Source organism: Tamandua tetradactyla, chromosome 5, assembly GCF_023851605.1.
Source record: "Tamandua tetradactyla isolate mTamTet1 chromosome 5, mTamTet1.pri, whole genome shotgun sequence".
NCBI classification, from domain to species: Eukaryota; Metazoa; Chordata; class Mammalia; order Pilosa; family Myrmecophagidae; genus Tamandua; species Tamandua tetradactyla.
In genome coordinates, this window is record NC_135331.1 from 91,156,120 (window position 1) to 91,178,591 (window position 22,472).

Genomic DNA, 22,472 nt, shown 5'->3' on the forward strand with positions numbered 1-22,472 from the left:
GATGAGAGGGTCTGTATCTGAAAATTCTATTTAATTCCATTGGTCAGTATATGTTCTTTATGCTAGTACCATGCTATTTTGATAACTGTTAGCTTTGTAATTCAGGTAGTGTGAGACCTCCCACTTCTGTTTCTTTTTCAAGATCTCTTTAGCTATTCAGGGCACCCTGCCCTTCCAAATAAATTTGGTTATTGATTTTTCTATTTCTGCAAAGTAAGGTTTTGGGATTTTAATTGATATTGCACTGAATCTATAAGTCAGTTTGGGGGGAATTGACATCTTAATTATATTTAGTCTTCCAATCCATGAACATGGTATGCCCTTCCATTTATTTAGGTCTTCCATGATTTCTGTTAGCAATTTTTTATAGTTTTCTATGTATAGGTCTTTTGTATCCTTAGTTAAATTTATTCCTAAATTTTTTATTCTTTTGGTTGCTATTGTAAATGAATTTTTTTTCTTGATTTCCTCCTCAGATATTCACTATTAGTGTATAGAAACATTACTGATTTTTGGGTGTTGATCTTGTACCCTGCCACTTTGCTGTACTCATTTATTAGCTCTAGTAGCTTTGTTATAGATTTTTTGGGATGTTTGACATATAGTATCATATCATCTGAAAACAGTGAGGGTTTTACTTCTTCCTTTCCAAATTGGATGCTTTTTATTTCTTTTTCTTGTCTAATTGCTCTGGCTAGAACTTCTAGTACAATGTTGAATAACAGTGGTGACAGTGGGCATTCTTGTCTTGTTCCTGATCTTAGAGGGAAAGCTTTCAGTCTTTCCCCACTGAGGATGATCTTAGCTGTGGGTTTTTCTTATATTCCCTTTATCATGTTGAGGAAGTTCACTTCTATTGCTATCCTTTAAAATGTTTTCATCAAGAAAGGATGTTGAATTTTTTCAAATGCTTTTTATGCGTCAATTGAGATGATTGTGTGGTTTTTCTGCTTTGATTTGTTGATATGGTATATTACATTAATTGATTTTCTTATGTGGAACCATCCTTGCATACCTAGCATAAATCCCACTTGGTTATGGTGTATTATTCTTCTAATGTGCCACTGGATTTGATTTGCTAGTATTTTGTTGAGGATTTTTACATCTTTGTTCATTAGAGAGATTGGTTTGTAATTTTCTTTTCTTGTAACATCTTTGTCTGGCTTTGGTATTAGGATGGTATTGGCTTCATAGAATAAGTCAGGTAGTCTTCCCTCCTCTTCAATTTTTTTGAAGAGTTTGAGCAGTTCTTTCTTGAATGTTTGGTAGAATTCATATTTGAAACCATCTGGTCCTGGACTTTTCTCTTTGGGGAGCTTCTTGATGACTGATTCGGTCTCTTTACTTGTGATTGGTTTTTTGAGGTCATCTGTTTCTTCTCGAGTCAGTGTTGGTTGTTCATGCCTTTCTAGGAAGTTGTCCATTTCATCTACATTGCCTAGTTTATTTGCATGTAGTTGCTCTTATTATTCTCTCACTACCTCCTTTATTTCTGTGGGGTCACTGGTTATGTCTTCTCTTACATTTATGATTTTATTTATTTGCATCGTCTTTTTCTTTCTGTCAGCCTAGCTAAGGGTACTTTGATTTTACTGATTTTCTGGTTTTGTTGATTTTCATGATTATTTTCATGTTCTCAATTGTATTTATTTCTGCTTTAATCTTCATTATTTCTTTCCTTTTGTTTGCCTTGGGGTTAATTTGCTGTTCTTTCTCCAGTTCTTCCAAGTGAACAGTTAATGCCTCAATTTTTGCTTTTTCTTCTTTTTTTTAATATAGGTATTTAAGGCAGTAAATTTCCCTCTTAGCACTGCCTTTGCTGCATCCCATAAATTTTGATATCTTGTGTTTTCATTTTCATTTGCCTCAATATATTTACTGATTTCTCTTGTAATTTCTTCCTTGACCCACTGGTTGTTTAAGAGTGTTTTGTTGAGCCTCCATATATTTGTGAATTTTCTGCCTCTCTGCCTATTAATGGAATCCAATTTCATTCCATTATGATCCGAGAAAGTGTTGTGTATGATTGCAGTCTTTTAAAATTTATTGAGACTTGCTTTGTGACCCAGTATATGGTCTATCCTTGAGAATGATCCATGAGCACTTGAGAAAAATGTGTATCCTGCTCTTGTGGGTATAATGTTCTGTAAATGTCTGTTAAGTCTAGTTCATTTATTACATTATTCAGATTCTTCATTTCTTTATTAATCTTCTGTCTAGATATTCTGTCCATTGATGAGAGCCAGGAATTGATGTCTCCAGCTGTTATGGCTAAAGTGTCTATTTCTTCCTTCAGTGTTTTCAGTTTTTGCCTCTGTACTTTGGGGCACTCTGGCTCAGTGCATATTATTATGTCTTCTTGTTGAATTGTTCCTCTTATTAATACAATAGTGTCCTTCTTTGTCTCTTTTAATTGCTTTACATTTGAAGTCTAATTTGCCAGATATTAGATATATTCACATACCAAACAGTCCATCCAAAATGTACAGTCAGTGGGCAGAGCCAGTCTCTTGGTCACAAATTCTCTCAGTGGTTGAAAATATTTTAATCTCCTCCCCTCCCTTATTTTTTTGGTCATAGGCAGGCACCAGGAATCGAATCTAGGCCTCCAGCATGGCAGGCAAGAACTCTGCCACTGCGCCACTATTACCCACCCTTCCCCTCATTTTTGAAGGCAGTTTTGCTGGATATAGAATTCTTGGTTGGCAGTTTTTCTCTTTTAGAACCTTAAATATATCATACCACTGCCTTCTTGCCTCCATGGTTTCTGCTGTGAAATCCATACATAGTCTTATCGGGCTTCCCTTATATATGATAGATTGCTTTTCTCTTGTTGCTTTCAAAATTCTCTTTCTCTTTGACATCTGACATGCTGATTTGTAAGTGTCTTAGAGTATGTCTATTTGGATCTATTCTGTTTGGGGTATGCTGCACTTCTTGGATCTGTAATTTTATGTCTTTCATAAGAGATGGGAAATTTTCAGTGATGATTTCCTCCATTAGTCTTTCTCTTCCTTTTCCCTTCTCTTCTCCTCCTGGGACACCCACAACATGTATATTCACGTGCTTCATATTGTCATTCAATTCCCTGACACCCTGCTTATATTTTTTCATTCTTTTCTGTATATTTTCTTTTGTGTGTCAGATTTCAGATGTCCAGGCCCTCTGGTTTACTAATCTGTTCTTCTTCCTCTTCAAATCTACAGTCGTAGGTTTCCATTGTTTTTTTCATCTCATCTATTGTGCCTTCCATTCCTATAAGTTCTGTGATGTTTTTTCAAACTTCTTATTTCTTCTTTTTGTTTGCTCAGAGCCTTCTTTATATCCTCCCTCAACTTGTTGATTTGATTTTTGATGAGATTTTTCATGTCTGCTTGAACATCCTGAATTAGTTGTTTCAACTCTTGTATCTCATTTGAATAGTTGGTTTGTTCCTTTGAATGGGCCAATATCTTTAATTTTGCTAATATGACTTATTATTTTTGCTGGAGTCTAGGTATTTGATTTCCTTAATTAGCTTATTCTGGAGATTGTTTTCACTCTTTTACCTAGGATTTTCTTGCTGGATAGCTTTGTTCTTTGACATTCAGTTCAACTTTTTCTAGACTTCTAGCATAGGTTCTGTTTAACTGATTGTAATTTGTTAGTTCTTTTCTGTTTCTTGCCTTGCTTATATGGAACTTTTTTTTTTTTGAGGACAGTCTCCTCAGATATCATAGACCCCAGCCAAATTTTCTCAGACAAGACTGGCCTCCTCTCAGGAGGAAAGATTTACAGACATTTCACTCTCCCTGAGGGTGAGACCCAACAGGTTGTCAGACTTTCCTTTGAAGCCTCTAGACTCTGTGCTTTTCCTATACTGTCCAGTATGTGGCTCCTGTCTGCCCATGACTTCCCACCAGGATAAAGTGATTGGTGCCTTTAATTTCAGCAGACTCTTCCTGGAGCATGCTTGAGACAGAAGTGAGGTAGTGGGTTGGCATTAATTGCTTTAGTTTTCCCATCCCTGAGGCCTGAATTCCAAGTGAGCTGGGGATTCTTTTCTTTAGGGGAAGGTACAGCCTTTAGGGAATTAACTCCTTTCACGTGGCTAGTTACTTTGTCTCTCAGACAAGTTTAATTCTGCCTGGGGCAGTGATGGAGCCTGGGGCAGTGATGGAGCCTGAGAAGACTTCCAGTTCTATTTAATGAGCTGTTAAGGAGTAGGGGGAGAAAGCACACACAAAGAGACTTTTCTGGGCAGGACCCCTGCTCCTCAGGTTTGTTAATCAAGAGCTTAAGTTGATATGTGGCTCTCTGTATCTCCAGGCTTATGTGCCCCCTTTTCTTGGGGTCCAGCCCTTTTCTAGTATTTTGTGCTGACTTAAAAAGATTTTTGTGTGTATGTGTCAATCCTGCCCCCTCTCTGCTTGGCCAAAACCTCTTAGTACCTTTAGTGTTTATTCCTGGTTTATATGTGCTGGGGGCCTATTTTCAGTACTCAGAATTAGTTAATTCCACAATTGGAGCTTGGTTGAGCTAAGCTCCTGTTGCTAGTAAACTCTGTTTCTTTTCCCCTCAGGGAATCACCTTGCTATGTCCATGGGGGTGGGGCACTGGCCTCCACGGCTTGGGGGACTTACAGTTCTGTGTATTGTCTCAGCTGGTCCCACATGGTCCAGATTGGTGTATGCTCTGTGTCTGATCACTAGTGTTCACCTAGCAGTTCTGTACCATTCTGGCCATTTATTAGCTGTTCTGGAGAATGAACTAAATTCCATACCTCACTATGCTGCCCTCTTGCCCCGCCCCTCCCATATTATTTTGAAATGAATCCCAAACATCACAGTATTTCATCCATAAATATTTTAAGTATGCATCTTGAAAAGATACAGACTTTGAAAATATGATCAAATCCTAACATCACATTTTAAATATTAACAGCAATTCCTTACATTTATCAAATATCCAGTTAGTCTTCAAATTTCCACTTGTCTCATAAATTTCATAAATGTTGTGTTCATTAACAGTTATCATTGTTTTTAAAGGTTGGATTTGAACAGAAATTTTTTTACTTTGAACCCTTGTGTCATCTTTCTCATGTAGAATCCGGTCGAGAATCTCTCCCATCAGGATCTCTTCCAAATGTATTGGAAAATGCTGGTGTTCAAGGAAGCCCTGTTGTGGATAATTTTGGACAGGAATCACCAGAGACCAACAGTTCGGCCTTACCCAGTAGGGAAGACCTCGGTCTTCACCCAGTGAGCTGTTATACTTTCTTCTCTGCAGAGGGTAGGCTCTGGGCTGGAAACTTGGGACTCAGCTAACAGATTCTCCTTTTTCAGGTCTCAGTTCTGGTCCTGAAGGTGAATGAGGTATCATTTGGAATTGAGGTACATGGCGAGGACCTGGCTGTGGCCCTTCAAGCAGAGGAACTGACCCTCCGACAGCTGGGCACCATGGGACTCTGGCAGTTCCTGCATGGAAACTGCCCAGGTAAGCTGGTGGAATTTATCTGATGCAGCCATAGCTTAACTTGCTCCTATCACTGGGCTCTAGCAGCAGCTGCCCTAATGTCAAGCCCTTGGCCCTTCTCTTCAGCTGTCATTAGGATAAGAAAGAACTCCAGTGAAATCTTCTTCTTACAAGGAGCTCCCTAGAGCTCTTTCTGGGACTGTACTTTTACTAGGCCATTCTCCAGCTTTATTTCCCAGGTGCTTTTTCTGCTTATATGTGAGAACAGTGTCTACTTCTTCATTTTTGTAGCCGCTAACATAAAATCTGGGCTTGTATTGTATGTTTTGTTTAAAAAATTATTTTTTAAAATGTAGAGTTGATAAGAATGCTATGAAATTTATGTAAGGCATAAAAAATAACAATACAATGAACCCATGTACCTACTGCCTACTTTAATAAATAAGAACAGTACCATTACCTTTGAAGTGCTTGGGAGCCTCTGTCCCTCACCTATTTGAAGTAATCACTATCCTGAGATTTGTGTTTTCATTACCTTGCTTTAACTTGCAGTTTTACACATATATTTATAATTTAGCTTTGCAGGTTTTTAAATTGATCTAAAGAGAATCATAGTTTATATTTCTTTGTGACTTGCTTCTTTCCCTTAATATGATATTCTTGAAATTTTTTTAAGTAGTTGAGTTAGCTATATTTCATTCATTTTCACTGCTATATAATATTTTATTGTATAAGTATACCACTATTTGCTTTAAAAAAAAAAAAAGCTTTTTGGAGGTATAATTTGTATACTATAAAATCCACTTATTTTAATTGTTCAAATCAATAATTTTTCAGAATTGTGCACCACAATCTGATTTTAGAACATTTGCATCATCCCCCCCAAAGATCTCTTGTACCCACTACCACTATTTACTTTCTCAGTCTATTGTGAATAGACATTTAAGTTGCTTCCAGTTTTTTTGCCATTTCAAATAGCATCACTGTGAGCAACCTTATACATGTCTTCTGATACAAAGGTTCATGATTTCCCTGAGGTTATATTCCTGAGGTTATAATTTCTAGGTCTTTGCGGTAGGTATAGCTTCAATTTTACTAGACAATATCAAATTATTTTCCAAAGTGGTTGTACCAACTTACAGTCTCACAAGTATATAAGTTGCTGCAAATCCTTGGCTCCACCTGAGATGATTATTTATGGCACTTTGGGGAGGTTAGCATAGATCCTGCTTGGTCTATCAGAGACAGATAAGACCAAGACTGAGAAAGAAAGAGACATTCAAGTTTAGGAGGATTGAGGGGCCTATGTTTCAAGAGCTTTCCTTTGCCCATTAGCCCAGCACCTCAGATTTATAGCAAGACCAGTTTTATTGCTCCTTCATCTCCTTTATACCTTGAGAGGCATTATAGCCCAAGTGGTTAAGCCCATGGACTTTGTAGTTAGACTGCCTTGGTTCAGATTGTAGCTTTGCTACTTACTAGTTGAGTAACTTTGGGCAAGTTATTCTCTGTGCCTTTGGTTACTTCATATATAGGATGGGAATATTGGTAATACTTTTGGCACAGGGTCATTATGAGTATTAAATATATGTAAAATGTTTAGAACAGTCCCCAGGTGTTAATGTTTTTCTTTCCATCTTTCTTCTCACAGACACAAGCTTTCAGGAATCCTCAACTTTGAAGACAGGCCACATCAGGCCAGCTGTGGGCCTTCGCTTTGAGGTGGGGCCTGGTGCAGCTGTTCACTCTCCCCTGGCCATACAGAATGGCTTCCTGCATTTCTTGCTCCATGGCTGTGACCTAGAGCTGTTCACTTCAGTGCTCAATAGTTTAGGGCCCTTCTTAGAGGATGAGGAGATCCCAGTGATAGTCCCCATGCAGATTGAGCTCTTGAACTCCAGAATCACCCTAAAGGTGAGAGGAACCTTTGATTTTTTGCTCTTGGACTTTGTTGGGGAAGGAATTCTAACAGTGACAACTGTACCTCTTCTCTTGTTACCATAAAACGTGGTGAGGATCAAGTGAGGAAATGCACACTAGCATTCTTTGTCGCTATTGTAGTACTATATAAATGTGTATTGCTGTCAAAAAGCTCTGGGTTCAAGGGAGACCTAGTGTCTAGCCCTAGCCTTGTCTTGGCTTGCAGCATGACCAGATGCAAGCCATTAGGTTGTCTGAGCCTCAGATTCACTGTCTCTAGAATACGAGAGACTCAGTTATGCCTCTTTTACTTTGCAAGAATATATGGAGAAATTATGATATAAAAGTGCTTCAAGCTGAACAGTAGAACAGGATGGGCTGTTTTATCTAAATTGCCCTCAGCTGGTAGAGGGCATCAGGCGGTTTCCTTCTCTTCCTGCAGGATGATATCCCCCCTGTCTATCCGACGTCCCCAGGCCCTATCCCCATTACTCTGGCCATGGAGCACATCATGCTAAAGCGGAGTGATGATGGTGTTTTCCACATAGGTGGTGAGTTATTGGCCTCCTGGCTTCTCGGCCTCTTCTCTCCTGTGAAAGAATAAGTGACAACTTGAAACTATCTGGGTATTAGTAGCAGTTTATGGCTTAGAACCTTTACTTTTTTTTTTTCCAGCTGCTTCTCAGGACAGACCACCCAAAGAAATACCTAAAAGTGAGAAGAGGCAGCCCCCAAAAGAACAAGTATTCCTGATGCCCACAGTGGAGGCCTTTGGACAGCAGGTAAGGATCTAACTGAACAGTGCCTTCCCATTAACCCCTTAGGGGCTGTAATCTTGGAAGTTAGTAAAACCCCAAGGGTTGAAAAGGTTGCTTGTGCTGTATACAGTTAGATGGTTTGGGCTTCTGTCATCTATCAGCAGCTTCTAGAAGTACTGTGTATAGGCTGCAAGCCTTTTGCTTTCCCTGTAACTGTTGAACTCTGAAGAGGGGATTAGGCTCTTAAAAAAGATCTAGGTTTTCATCAGTACTGACCTAATTTGTAGATTTTTCTGTTTGAAATCTTCCTCCCTGATCCCCTTACTGGCTATGTTGCAATGTGGTATTACCATATTCTGTTCATTAACTGTGAACTACTTATTATTCCTCAGGTGAAACAACTGCCCATCCTACAAAAGGAACTTTTAGAAACCAAACAAGCATTGGCTAATGCCATCCAGGATAAAGAAAAACTTCTTCAGGAGATTAGAAAATATAACCCCCTCTTTGAGCTCTGACAGCAGTGCCTCAGCTGACTGTGCCAAGGAGAGTGATCACCAGCAATAGCACCACCTAGGACAGAAGGCACCATCCAGTGTCAACTAAGTCTGCCTAAGGATGCCAGAGAGATTGGAGAGTGCTGAATTTACTCTTCGAGGGTTATACTTTCTATTAGCTGTTCTAACTTGGCTGGAGGAAAGGCAAAGCATGACCACTTCTGAGGAAATTGAGAGCAGTTTTATGTGTGGCTCAAGCATCGTCTCTCACCTATCTAAAGCCTTTTGGTTCTCTATGCTAGGTGAAATCATCTAGGCATGGTAGGGCCATTTCATCTCTTGGTTCATGGCAGAGACATTGCTTCCTGTACAACCTGTGTGAATAAGGGAAAGTATCCACCTCCTCAGTCATCTACAGAGCCACCAAAGAGTATATATCCCAGAGCTTCCTGTTGCAGACCTGAACAGGCCTTGGCCTGAGCTTTGGCCTTAATAGTGGAGTGGAATAGGAAATAGCCCAGCAAAGCAAGGAGCCAAGAGAGGCACAAAAATAAGGACCTGGATCCTGCCTTTTTGGAAAGGGAATCAAGTGCATATCCCCTTGGTTGATATTACTGTCAAAGTTTCCAAGGTTAAGCTTCTTTTCTCTTACCTAGTCATCATTGTGATGCTGTGGTAGAAAGTAAACAAGGGTAGAAAGTATCACTTTCCCTTTTTTATAACATGATGTATTTGAAATTTAAATCAAGAAAAAATATTCACTCAGAGCTAGGCTGAATTGAAGACATGATGTGGTAGGAGTCAATGGGGGCTTAGTTTTGAAACCCATTCCCTACCAAAAGTCCAGCTTCTCCTCCACAGCTACACCTCAAAGATTATTCTCTCTTTCTCCTTGGGGCCCTGGCATATCTGCTTACCCAGCACTGTGACTTTCTACCAGTGCCCTTCCCAGCACTTGTGGTTTTGGGGGCTGAAAATATTTTAAATTTTATTATAAACATCTCAACCTGTTGCCTCTCACCCCCTTACCATGGCTTTTTAAAATCATGTACTTTTGACTTAAGTTAAAAACAAAACAAAACCCTTCAACCTGGCTAGGTGTGCTTTCTGTCCTACAACAGAGTTATTTTTTCTACATAATTCTTCCCCAACCATCTACCTCCATCCATAGTGCTCTGTGATATATTTCAAGTGTGTTGATTGGACAGAAGTTCATCAGTTGACTCACCTTGACTTGACAATGTGGTAAAATAGTGATTTAATGGTGTCATTAAAGTCTAAATCACACATGGCCTATTGAAGGAAAGATAAAATGGTTCGTTTTTTACCATTTATGGGAAATCATGCTTGACTTGTATATCCCAGTTTCTTGAGGATAAAAAAAAACATGCATTCAAGAAGGAACTAGCTTTAATTTGTTCAGATTTTAAAGAGCTTTTGTCAAGGTTCTTCACTAAGGCAATTTTAAAAATTATTCTGGGATTGTGTGGATATTTTGTCATGTTTAGGAAACAACTTGGTGACTTAGAAATAAACATCTTTCTGGAAGCAGAATGCTAACAGGATGATTCCTAAAGATTAATGCTTGGTTCAAACTTATTTAAGATTTTTAAAAATGACCCGAAAGTCACTACTTCCAGGCAGTGAAAGGTCAAACAAGAAGAGATTTTAAAAAACAAAACAAAAAACTGCAGAATGATCACAGGGCTGTGAATACTAAGAAAAGTATTCTTAGTATTGACTAATGAGGTTCAGCATAAGGAAGCAGAAAGTAACATATTTATGACAAGGCAGCGAGCTGTTAGAATTCAAGAAAGAAATGTAGCATTATATGGAAGCGAGAGGAGGGATCAAAGTGCTGCTGTGGCCAAAAGCCCAATGGCCTTCTAGACATCATTAGGAAGGATGCTTGGAAGATGGAGCAAAAAACACCTCATTTAAAATCATAGTTATGTCTTAAAAAAAAAAATCCGTGCTTTTCTAGTGAATTTATTTATGAAACATTGAGTGAAAGGGGGCAAGGTCCAGAGAAGAGCAAAAACTATCAGGAGGCATAGATATTTCTGCATGAGGACACATCTTTAAAATATGGACTATATTCTGGAAAGATGAAAACTAAGGGTAAGCGTTTGATAAAATATCCAGTCAGGAGCAAGGACATGTTACCAGGTCCTGAAATACTAACTCTAGGGCTCTACCTTGTAGCCTTAGTTAAAAGAAAGCACATTGCATAGGAAGTTAGGAACTTGGGGAGCTCGTTGGCCAAGAAGTGGTGCCAGCAGAAACTATACATGGGCGCAGGTTTAAGAGGAATATCTGTACAATGGCCTCTCAAAGAGAAATTATAGAAAACTAGGGGTATTTGGTGATATACAGTTGTGTCCTTCCACAACCCCTCCCTCTCCCTTTAGTGCTGCTTTCAAAGGCAGAATGCTGAACTGAATGTATTGCTGGTCCTCTCAATTATGGCATTTATAATGTTGTGGCATGGAGAAATACTATAACGGAAACTAGGATAATCCCAGGCTCACCTGAATTGGTTTAAAATCACATTTTGACTCTTCCCTTCCCCTCCTCTCTTTTACACCAGACCCCACTGCCAACCCTCCATACAAAAATGTCCAATAGGCATTGTTAGGTGTATATTTGCCTAAAGCTTGTGTTTGGTGGGAGGCAGGAGAAACAAAACCAATGAGCACTAAGGCTAACCCCTTAACTGCCAGAGCCCAGTCAGATTTCTGGACTCTGATGGAGTTTGTAGCTCTTGTTCATGTGACAAATGGAGTCCTAGAAGTTATTGTTTCCCTTATGTGGCAGCTTTGGCCATAGTGTCTTGAAATCCTCTCTCAGGAAATATGGTAGGGGTCACTGTCCCATGATATTTTGGTAAAAATCATCTGGTATATCTTCACCCTCCTATTCACTGGAAGAAGGAAGACTTTCATAATGAAGAACTGTGAACTGGTTGGTGGTCCTCAGGATAAATATAAATGAAAACAATGGAAAAATAGTGTCAGCCCCTTTGGACTGCTTATGATTTCTGCCTCAGAGCTGCAATTCTCTGTGAAGACGAAATAACAATACCTCAAAAAAATGCCTGGGATGATAGTACTACTATCCCTCAAAGACTTCGGCCACTGCACATTACCATTTCAGCTGTGAAGCACTTACAAGTACTTATTATCTGTGGTTGTCCAGGTTTCCTGTTTACAAGGAGATACTGGGGATACACTTCAGTTTATGTGGACTAGAATTTAAATCTCTTTGGCTGTTATGCAAGAATGGTTATCAATCTCATTGAGTTCTGTTATGCAGGAATGGTTATCAACTCATTGAGTTCTGTTTTCAACTCGCTGGAATAATTAACCTAGTTTCTGTGACTTAAGACAAAAGAAGTTCTATTCATATGATGACTGCTTTTTTACTGTATATCTAGTCTGGTTCTCATTTTGCTATGGGTCTCGACTTTTACACCCTCTTTTTCATGGTTCTGAAAGTACTTTCTGTGTATGAAATATAAAGGGAGAAATAACACCTCCCTATACATACCCCATAACATAAATGCCTCTATTTAATTCATTTATGTTAGTTTCCTCTCAGGCTAGTTCTGGGGGTAGTTTGAATTATTGCGATAGTATTATGGAAATTTTCTACTCCGAATTGTTACATTAAAGTTGTTTTTTTCATTATCTAATACCTGCCTAAACTTCTAAAATCAGTTATAGTAAAATCACAGAACTAAGGACACAACTGAGTTGAATCCTACAAACTAGTAGGATGCCATTTGGTTATTGGAGCACTAAAAGTCATGTTGTTGCCTTGATTTGCCATAGTCATTATTAAGTGTTTCAGAGAGAATGTGTTGTATTGCATCATCCTTTCAGGCCCTGGGACCTTCACCTCGTTGCTTCCCCTACCTTTTGCTAGAACAGGAATATTCCCATTCACCGTTTACAACATACACAAGGTGAAGAATGGGTGGAGAACCTCTGTGACAAGTGAGGCTTTTGGCCAGACTTAGAATCTGATCTTCCTTCCATGAAAGTTTCAATCTTATTCAGTACTTCTACCTGTAATAGTTTTAGTTCCTACAGTTTAAAAAATTCCTGCTAGAGCTGAAAGAATTTGTTTTTCATTGGTGTATTAGTATTTTATCAAGATGTAGCCTGCTTCTTACAGCATTTCCTTGTGGAATGCTCTGCTGAGATGTCTTCTCCATTGACTAAATGTATGTGGAAAGCCATGAGTTTTGATATATAAGATATTAAAGTCAGATTTGCCCAATTTCATGGGTCGAAGCTATTTCTTCCACTCTGGGTGTTAAACAGAACGGAATCTTATTATACCAGCTCAAGAAAGCTTCAAAAGAGAAAAGCATCAAAATCCTTCTCCTTATGACATTGAATGATGGAGAGAAGACCTTGGGACTGCCAGTTATATACAGTAGTCTTATTACTGCTAATCACTGTCAATAAAAGGTCACTCTATTCCCCTCTACTCAAGGAAAACAATGGGAATGTAGCTAATGAACTGGAATCCTGGTCAGTATTGGGAAATTTCAACGTTGCAATATCTTCAAATTTGGAGTGTACTGGTTCTGTGAACCACCTGAAAAAAGCAAATTAAACTTATTAAACAATATTGACTGTGGTATATCTGTTTAGTAGAATCTGAAATACATTGGCTTTTACATTGTTTTAAATTGGACTTTTAGGTACAATTTTATGATAAAATTTTAATGGTTTTAGTTGAAAATGGGAAGGACTCGAATTTTATGGAGATAAAATTTTAATGGTTTTGGTTGTAAATGGAAGGGACTCGAAGTTTCACAAAAAAGCCAAAGCCAGTTTTATTCTGACACACAAAAAAAATGATGAACTTCTCATTCCAACCAGGGACTGAAAATAAGTACACATGTGGCAAGTTGAAAAATAGTTTAATGATCACTCACCAAAATCCACAGGAGAATCTTAAATGTTTACAAGGACAAATGACTCCACTACTGCTGCCATAACTGTGCCCTTCATGGTAGAGTATCATTCATGAGTCAAAAGTTTCTGGTTGTTTAATCTACTTAAAACCTGTCATAAGAAACAACCTAAGTAGTATAGCAACTTCAGGTTTCAATGTGAAACTATAAAAGCTCTCTTGGAAGGCTTTACTCTCTGAAAGTAGCTCCCTGTCCAAATGCTCAAGGCCCATGCACCTTTCATCTTCCAACTAGCCAAGAAACAGTTAAATGTCTCACAGTGCCCTAAGAGGTCCCGATATTTAGTCAAAGCAAGTATGAAACAGGTAGCATCCCTTCCTCTAGGTGATGAATACCAGCTTTTTGAGGAAGACATTAAAATCATTAAGTCCTTGGTAGACTGAGATACTAAAGCACCAGTGCAGAAAGTTTCATGTGATAGGAAATCTGGGACCAGTACTTCTTCCTTCAGGAATAGTCTTTTCAGGTGTTTGGCCTAGAAGAAGATGATTTTTTTGTGCTTAGAGTTAGGGATCTGCCCCTTTGACTTTAACCTCCGAACAGCCTCCCTCATATGCTTGGGTTGTAGTGGTGGCATCTCTCCCCACTTCTCACACACATCCAGTGCTAAAGAAAAGACAAGGAGAAATTTTCATTATCATACAAGACCTTATTAACATTCTCCTTTTGAGTTCTGTGATTCTCATAAATGCTTCTTACTCTTACTAAAGATGTAGGACAGTTCTCCTTCTTAGGAGGATGCTAAAAAACATTATCATGTTAGCTTTAGCATAACATCCTATATCAAGCTTTATCATAGGCAACAGTTTAAAAAATATCTTCCACTTAGAAAACAAAAAACAAAATGATTTCACTGCTAGAGATCAGCAGTGGGCAGCAGCCAGGGTTTTTACTTGACAGAGCAATACTCAAGGGTCACAACATTGGGAACCACTCCTCACCATATACCAATAAGCCCCAGTGATTGCTTTCCTGTATCACTGTTCTCCTTTTGGCAGAGAAATGAACATGAGCAACTGGGGAAAAATACAAATCCTGCTTCTGAGAGCCTGGGACGAGGACAGGAATCAAGGAGGGGTGTTTCCTAGATGCTTTCTTGCCCCTCAGTATTGAAACTTTCAAGGAATAATGGTCATGCTTTCCTGAATACAAGGTTCCCCACATGTTCAACTTCTAGTGCAAATGGAACCTCCCACAAGAGTTTAAATAAGTCCCTTAATATAGGTATTCTTGAAAAAGAACACCACAGGTTCAATCCAATATTTGTACCAATACCACTCACCTTCTTCTACCACCTCCCCGACGAAGACCTTGGAAATACCAGACATGGCAATAACAACATTCTGAGACACAGAGGTGCCAGTGATGGATTGGATCAACTTGAAAGAAAACATAGACACTGTGACTAAGACGGTCAAGGGTTGGCTTTTGAACATATTACCCATAAAAGAGATTTGCACTGAAAAAGTGTTTACTAAAGGCTTGATGCTGAAATCGAGACTTTAAAGAAGGATTCAGGTGTGTAATGATCTATATGCTGAGACACTATCCCTGGAATACAAAACTGCAGTGCTCAGATAATGAAGGGACATGTTATTTTTATTTCCCCACATAAATTGCCTAACACCATACTTCAACTTGCCTAACACTATACTTCAAAATGCCAATAGACATAGCTCTTGAAGCTAGTTCAGGTCTAATATATGATAGAAATTAAGTGTGGTGGTCCATTCTTACCCTTTTAATGGCTGCCTTAGGGAAAGCTGACCGGCGATACATTTCATAACGGTTCAGCTGCTCCTCAGAAAAAGAAGAAACCAGGATTCTAAAGGAAGATTCAGGTAATGAAATTAGCTGAATGCCTAAAATATATTGTTATGTGAATAAAAGCTAGTCTTGGATAATTAAAAAAATGAATGAATTCTCAAGAAGTCAATGGCATCATTGCCATGAAAGGCCTGGTGCTTTTGAGGAATGGAGATTAAATATTTCTACTATTCAGGAGAGAAAAAGTGAAACACAATTTCCTTTCTTCATTAAGAACAAAAAATTTAAACAATAATGTTTGAGTCACTGATTAATATTATATAGGCCTGTGTTTTCAGCATTAGACTCTCTCTCTTCAAAATTCTACCATACTGCATTTCAGATTGATAGTAAAAATTTAACATATAAATTTATATTCAAAACAATAGTTCTCAAGATTAAGGTTTTAGGGGAAAGATATTTCCAAAACATATGGAAAAGGATTAATACTCTCAATTTTAAAAAATAAGCAAAGGCATGAAAAGGAAATTTGCAAGATAATATTTTTAATAAATCAGACAATTATTAAAAAGAATGATATTAATCAAAGTGTGGGGACACAAACTCATACATGCTGGTAGAATGTAAATGGGAACAATCTTTTTGGAGAGGAATTTGGAAATAAGTATGAAAGGCCTTTGAAAATGTCCATACTGTATGAACTAGTAATTGTACTCCTAGGGGTTTATCTTAGGAGGTAAATCAATACGTATGCAAAGATGTGTCCAAAGATACTGATCATAATATTGTCAGAGAAAAAAAACAAAACAGGACAGCCACAGGCATTGGTTAAATTATGGTTCATCCACATAATGGAACACAATGAAGTCATCAAAAATGTTGATTTATGAGCATATTTGTTAATATGAAAATATTTTTATCTGTAGCTACATATCAAACAGCCCCCCCCACCAAAAAAAAATCTAAAAAAGAATATACCCAAATATATATATACCCAGGGTAAATTTTGGGTGGTATGATAACGGGTAATTATTTTTTCTAGTTTTTCTGTATTTCTGAATTATTTGCAATGAGCTCATACTACTTTTTACAACCAGAAAATTTGAAGCTACTTTCATTGTGAAGGAAATTATGACAGAGATGTATAATTATAGGCATGGAAAACCTTCACCATATATAATGTGAAAAAAAGAGGTTACAAAACAGTATTTAACATTTAAAAAAAGATTTTATTTACAGATATATAAAATATATATAAATATGTATTTATGTATATATATAAATATATATATAAAATATCTTAGAGAATATATATCAAAATATTAATAGTGCTTAGCTCTTAGTAGAAAGGTACTGTTTTTTCTTTTTACTTATATTTTAATATAATGTAATACAATGTATTTATTGCTTTATTTCTTTTAAATTTAAAAAAGAAAAAATCAATTAAAGGCCAAGAAAAATTTATTAATTTTGTACAGTCAAGTGAGAGCCTTGAAATGGGGTAAGATAAGAAAGTGACTTACTGCATCTTCTGAATCTCATCTTCATCAACTTTCTGCTTCTTCTCTTTCTTTTCTTTGTTATCTATTTTCAGTTTTTTGGCTGCAGGAGTAAGTAATGTTGAGTCTTCCCTTTCAACTGCTGTTAAATCTGAGGTGTCCTGACTCTCGAACTGAGAAGATAAAAGAAATCCTATCAGATATTTGGCCTACTTTCAAGGCTTGGGCAAGGTAAAAGACATCGTCTTCATGAGAACATAATCCTCTTATTGAGTAGTTTTTTGATTCTAGGTACTGGCTGTACAACAAATGTGAGATACAGAATATCTAAAGTAAGTTTATGGTTGTAGAAAAAGGAAAACCAGTGAAGGAAAAAAGAAAACTAGTTTAGCTATGATCATAGTTCCAGTATCTTTTATGAGGGTAATGAAATGCTAAGGATCACAAAAACCCCTCTTCTCCAGAGTCCATTCTCTCCTTAGGCCCATTCTCCTGGCCACATTCTGTAGAGGAGATAACAGCAAGGTCCTCCCCATCCAACCTGTTCCTCTGTCTTTAGATTGATAGATCTGTTCACTGCTGATGATTCCATGTGGAAATAATATTAAAAAGGAGGCCCCCATTCTCATCAAAACCACTTTCCATTTGGAACATTTAAGTGAGCTGCTCCCACATGTCATCCCCTTTCTATTCTTTAATTCTACTGTATCATACAAATATTTATCCCTTTACTAGACTGAAAACTTTTTGAAGATAGATTTGCCTCTTTTATTTACCTCCCTCCATAAGCATTTAACACAGTTTTACTCGTGCCAGATGTTCAATTAAAAAAAGAAAATCAAAATCCAAATGTTATCCTCTCCAACTTAATACAGAATCTAAGGATGATACGACAAAACTCACTAATGGGATTTAACCACAGTTCCCCTTAAAGATGAACTTGAAGTTAAACTCACAGCATCAAGGGATTGCGAAAACCTTCTCAACCAAAAGGGGGAAGAGAGAAATGAGACAAAATAAAGTGTCAGTAGCTGACAGATTTCAAACAGAGTAGAGAGGTTATCCTAGAGGTTACTCGTACGGATTATATACATAACCTCTTTTTAGTTTAAGTATATTAGAGAGGCTAGAGGGAAGTGCCTGAAACTGTAGAACTGTGTTCCAGTAGCCATGTTTCTTGAAGATGATTGTATAACGATATAACTTTCGCAATGTGATTGTGTGATTGTGAAAACTTTGTGTCTGATGCTCCTTTTATCTACGGTATGGACAGATGAGTAAAAAATATGGATTAAAAAAATAAATAATAGGGGGAACAAATGTTAAAATAAATTGGGTAGAGGGAAATACTAATGGTCAATGAGAAGGAGGGGTAAGGGGTATGGTATGTATGAGTTTGTTCTTTTTTCTTTTTATTTCTTTTTCTGGAGCAATGCAAATGTTCTAAGAAATGATCATGGTAATGAATATACAAATGTTCTAAGAAATGATCATGGTAATGAATATACAGCTATGTGATGATAATGTGAGCCACTGATTGCACACCAGGTATGGAATGTTCATATGTTAAGAATGTTCATGTTTGTATGTTGCTTTATCAACAAAAATTAAAACAAAAAAACTCACCTAGGGATATGGGGGTGAGGTGGGGTGGGGGTGGGAGTGAAGATGGTGTATCTTTGACAGCCTTTTCAATTTCTTCTCTAGGTACTAATTTCTACAAGTTTTCTAACCTCCCTGGGCTTAAATTTTTATCATTTATGTTTTCCTAGAAAATCATCTATTTTTCTTAGATTTTCAAATTTGTTTGGCCTAAAATTGAACGCTATTTTCTTATGATTTCAAAGATTCCATAACAGCGCTTTTAACTTTTTTTTTGCACCTCTGCCCCATTCCCCACCCCCCACGCATCCCTCCTTTCTTATTTCTTAATGTTGTATATTTACATTTCAAATAACCAGGTCTTAATCTATTGTCTTTTCTGCTTTTAAAATGCTAATTCATTAACATCTACTTTTATCCTTATTAACTCCTTGTTCCTACATTCTTCTGGGGTTTTTTTCTGATTTCTTGAGCTGGGTGCTTATTTTCAACATCTCATTTGTTAATAGAAATAATTAAGGCTAGGAATTTTTCTCTAAATAAGGCTTTGGTCAAATCCCATTGGCTCTAATGTAAAGCGTCCACTTTTTAATTTCTTTAAACTATGGGCTATTTAGAAAACAGTTTAAAATGTCCAATTTGTTTATTTGGGGCTGAGGGAAAGATGGCGAGATCAGGAGGAGGGGAAGCTTTTTATTGTTCACTTCAGATTGTATTGCATTGTACTAACAGAATGTGGCCTGTAGTGATTTCTACTTTTAAGAATCTATATTTTTTCTTTGTGGTTTGGTACACTGATCAATTTTTTAAAGTGTTTCAGAAGCATCAAAAAAAATTGCGTCCTCTGTTGGGTGCAAAATTTTATAGCTAATGTGCTCTCTATTGGACCAAGTTAATTTTATTCAAATCCTGTTTTAAAGGCTTCTTCTCAAATTACTTTTGTCACTTTTTTCTTTATATCTAAAAGTTATTATTTCGTATGTTTTGATGCAACTTAGTGTTCCGAAAGAAGGCTGTTTCCATCTATTCTAATATGGACTCCGTGATCTCTTAAGTTTCTTCCAGCTCTAAGACTTAAGATTCTATCTCTAGATATGGAACCCAATGGTCATGATCACTTAGATTCTGGTCCCTTGACTGATGCTTGGCTAGGAAACACTGCTAAACTCTGAGGGTGACCCAACTGATGGGTTTAGTGTTTTTATGTTCAAGAGACTCCTGGACATTGGTACCCAGGTCATGCCTCAAGAAGGTAAGAACATGATTAAACAAATAACTCCCTTCAAGTTTCCCTTTAACGGATCCAATCGCATCTGCCACCTATAGAAACAGAAGTTATGTTCACGGAACCTCTGAGAGGAATCGTATTGCAGTGAAAGGCATACTAATCAATAGTGGAGAACCCTTGGTTCTAGTATTGGCTCTTGCACTAAGTCTCATCAGATCTCAATTTCCTCACCAGGAAAACCAAGAAGCTATTTAAAATTTCCTTAGAAGTAGCTTAATCTCAAAGGGTAGTGATTTAAAATATTAACCTAGTTCTTTAGGCCTTTGAAACCGAACCAGTACTAACTTTTTCCCTCCACAATTGCAAATCTAGACGAGTCGTTGTGTATTCAAGTTCTCGTAGCTTGAGAGGAACCAACCAGGAAGCTTGCGAACAGTCAGCAACCCAATCTCGGGCTACTGCTCCAGCCCCATCAACACATGTCTCCTTACCTCGCCATCCTCCGTTCCGGCTTCTTTCAAGTCCCCATCTCCGTCCCCGTCAGTTTCCTCCCGGATTATATCTGTGTCGGTGGCGCCGGAGCACAAGGGAACCGCAGGCGTCTCATCCGACTCCCTTGTCTCTCCACTTTTGTCTGTGGGCGACTCGCAGGCATTTTCCATTACTATGAAACTAGATCGCGGCGCTGTCAGACCACGGCTGGGAACCCGCGCAGCACTGCAGCCCACAAGCTTACTTCCCGTTGTCGCGCCAAGATGACATCACCTCTACAGCTCCTCGAAGGGGACATTTTCAGGGGCGCGTAGACGTCTCTGAGCTTTCGTTTTTACGCTTCCATTTGGGGGTGATGGTTAGGAAAGGAAAAATTAGGGGTGCGGATTGTCTACCTTGGGAGAGCCAGCATTTGTGAAGGACTTCTTTTTCCTTTCTTCCTTTCTAAAAATGCAATGTCAGGCAACGCCTTTCCTAATCCGCCTCCCTTGGAGGAAAGAAGTTGGGGTACAGGGAAGAAAACTCAGTTCCGTTGTATGCCCGCGTCGTTGTATGCGGCTGCCTTCGTCTGATGAACTTTCAGGCAGCAACTCAACTTCGTACGTTTCAATTAAAGAGACCTATGTTTACACCGAGTTGCCAGCATTTCCCTTCTTTTCCGCATGTACCTGAAAAACAAACATAAATTCACTGACTTAACTTGAGCAGAACTTATCCAGTCCATTTATTTAGTTTACAATTGGTTCGTCTACTTAGAACCAGTAACGGTGGTAGGTACAAGTGAACTAAATTGGCATGGTTCCTACCCACTGATTTTTTCCAACTCATCAGAATTCAAGATCGGGGTTGCTTTCACAAACGTTAACTTTTTATGTCAGTTTCGTTACTCTCATCAAAAGAGGAAACAAATGCTACCGATGTGTGCATATATCTCCTTTAACCTTTTGCCCTAATGAGCCATTTCAAGGATTGAGAAGATGAGGTGAGCTATGTTTATTTTTAAATGTTCCTCCCTTCTCTCCTTCGCGCACATTCAGTTATGGGAGGTAGGCATATTTTATTCATCTCTGTATCACTAGGTCTGTATCACTAAGTACTTATGTGCGGTGTAAGAATGAACTTGGAAATGTAGATGCGCGTTACCATACTTCTCTCTTTGTTTCTATGCTGCCTGGATGAATTACCGTATTTCTTTCCAGTGTGCTCCCAAAACTTTTGAGGAAGCAGAGCGCTCCGGAAGGCGCGTACAGGTGGGCCGTTCGTTCCCTTCCACCTGGGGAGGTGGCAGCCACACCGCGATGTCCCCTGGCCCTTCCAAGCCCAGTCTCCGCACAGCGAGGTCCGCTAAATGCCAATCCCAGACACCTGCACCAGTTTTCTGAGCTCCGCCCAGCTAGGTGGGCAAGAGGGCGGGAAGAGGGGCGCGGTGACGCGTGACGCCGAGTCCCGGAAGTGACGCGCGCGTGGGGAAAACGCGGGGTGGGGGCGGGTTTGAGGGGAGTGGTGTCCCCGACCGGTCTGGGGGGTGCGTTGCCCGGAGACAGAAAGTTTGGGAGCCAAAGCGGGTTCGGCAGCGGCCCCGGGGCAGGGGTCCAGAGGGGCGGCGGCTTGGGGATGGGGAAGGAACAAGAGCTGCTGGAGGCGGCGCGCACCGGCCACCTCCCGGCCGTGGAGAAGCTGCTGTCCGGAAAGCGGCTTTCCTCAGGCTTCGGGGGCAGCGGCGGCTCGGGGGGCGGTGGCGGCGGTGGCGGCGGCGGCAGCGGCAGCGGCAGCGGCGGCGGCCTGGGCTCCTCGAGCCACCCCCTCTCTAGTCTGCTCAGGTGGGTACGCGTCCAGGCCCGGCCACCGCCTCGAGATCCCCTCTACCCAGCCTGTCTCCTGGGATCCACAGAGATCCGGGCTCCTGAGACCCGAGCGGTTGGGTTTGTGGGGTGTGCCGGAGCGCGGGCAGGCGGCCTCAAGGGCAGGGAGCAGGAGGGGGCTCGGGTCCCGGTCCGCGCGGTGCGGGGCTCTCCTCATCTCCTGTCCTGACTCGGCTGCGAAGAATGGTGGGAGTGCCCAAGGTGGCAGCCTCCGCCGCATGGCACAGTTCGGCTTCACCCTCGCCCGCTATAGGTTGCCAACTGTCGTGTCTCACAAACCACTTTAAAGAAAAAAAAAAACCTATATATAATCTCCCTCACCTCCTGCAGAAATTCCCACGCCTTGTGAAATCTCGCGACTTCTCGGAGGAAATTCTATTCCTTTCTCTAAGGAACTTGGAGC

General features: G+C 39.4%; 3 protein-coding genes across 8 annotated transcripts in view; 2 read left to right on the forward strand and 1 right to left on the reverse strand.

The window, feature by feature from the left end:
• Window positions 1–13,268, forward strand: part of BLTP3A (bridge-like lipid transfer protein family member 3A) — a 144,539-nt gene extending 131,271 nt beyond the window's left edge. For 2 of the 3 annotated variants that reach the window (XM_077161536.1, XM_077161538.1), the window contains 6 exons: window positions 5,086–5,240; window positions 5,325–5,475; window positions 7,106–7,368; window positions 7,817–7,925; window positions 8,050–8,156; window positions 8,525–13,268. In XM_077161536.1, the coding sequence (XP_077017651.1) occupies window positions 5,086–5,240; window positions 5,325–5,475; window positions 7,106–7,368; window positions 7,817–7,925; window positions 8,050–8,156; window positions 8,525–8,650 (911 nt within the window). In that variant the 3' untranslated portion in view covers window positions 8,651–13,268. The remainder of the gene's footprint in view (window positions 1–5,085; window positions 5,241–5,324; window positions 5,476–7,105; window positions 7,369–7,816; window positions 7,926–8,049; window positions 8,157–8,524) is intronic. The other variant, XM_077161537.1, reaches the window with a different exon arrangement.
• Window positions 13,269–13,355: 87 nt separating this feature from the next.
• Window positions 13,356–22,470, reverse strand: TAF11 (TATA-box binding protein associated factor 11). 2 transcript variants are annotated; one of them, XM_077161556.1, is made up of 6 exons: window positions 22,391–22,470; window positions 20,207–20,875; window positions 16,910–17,058; window positions 15,357–15,444; window positions 14,902–14,998; window positions 13,356–14,225 (listed from the first exon to the last, which is right to left on the reverse strand). In XM_077161556.1, the coding sequence occupies exons 2-6, from the start codon at window positions 20,375–20,377 to the stop codon at window positions 14,095–14,097; spliced, it is 636 nt and encodes a 211-aa protein (XP_077017671.1). In that variant the 5' UTR covers window positions 20,378–20,875; window positions 22,391–22,470; the 3' UTR covers window positions 13,356–14,094. The 2 variants fall into 2 exon arrangements, with proteins under 2 accessions (XP_077017671.1, XP_077017670.1); XM_077161555.1 differs by lacking the exon at window positions 22,391–22,470 and adding an exon at window positions 21,392–21,637.
• The window catches only part of ANKS1A (ankyrin repeat and sterile alpha motif domain containing 1A), a 253,183-nt gene continuing 252,369 nt past the window's right edge, over window positions 21,659–22,472 (forward strand). For all 3 annotated transcript variants that reach the window (XM_077161540.1, XM_077161539.1, XM_077161541.1), the window contains exon 1: window positions 21,659–22,027. In XM_077161540.1, the coding sequence (XP_077017655.1) occupies window positions 21,822–22,027 (206 nt within the window). In that variant the 5' untranslated portion in view covers window positions 21,659–21,821. The remainder of the gene's footprint in view (window positions 22,028–22,472) is intronic.

What these genes read in the sequence shown, in the direction of transcription:
- TAF11 (XM_077161556.1), bottom strand. Translation starts at nt 20,377, where the DNA reads ATGGAAAATGCCTGCGAGTCGCCCACAGACAAAAGTGGAGAGACAAGG. An exon ending in GATGAGATTCAGAAGATGCA is followed by an intron (nt 15,445 to 16,909) that starts GTAAGTCACTTT and finishes ATCTTCCTTTAG; the next exon opens with AATCCTGGTTTCTTCTTTTT. An exon ending in CTAAGGCAGCCATTAAAAGG is followed by an intron (nt 14,999 to 15,356) that starts GTAAGAATGGAC and finishes TTTTCTTTCAAG; the next exon opens with TTGATCCAATCCATCACTGG.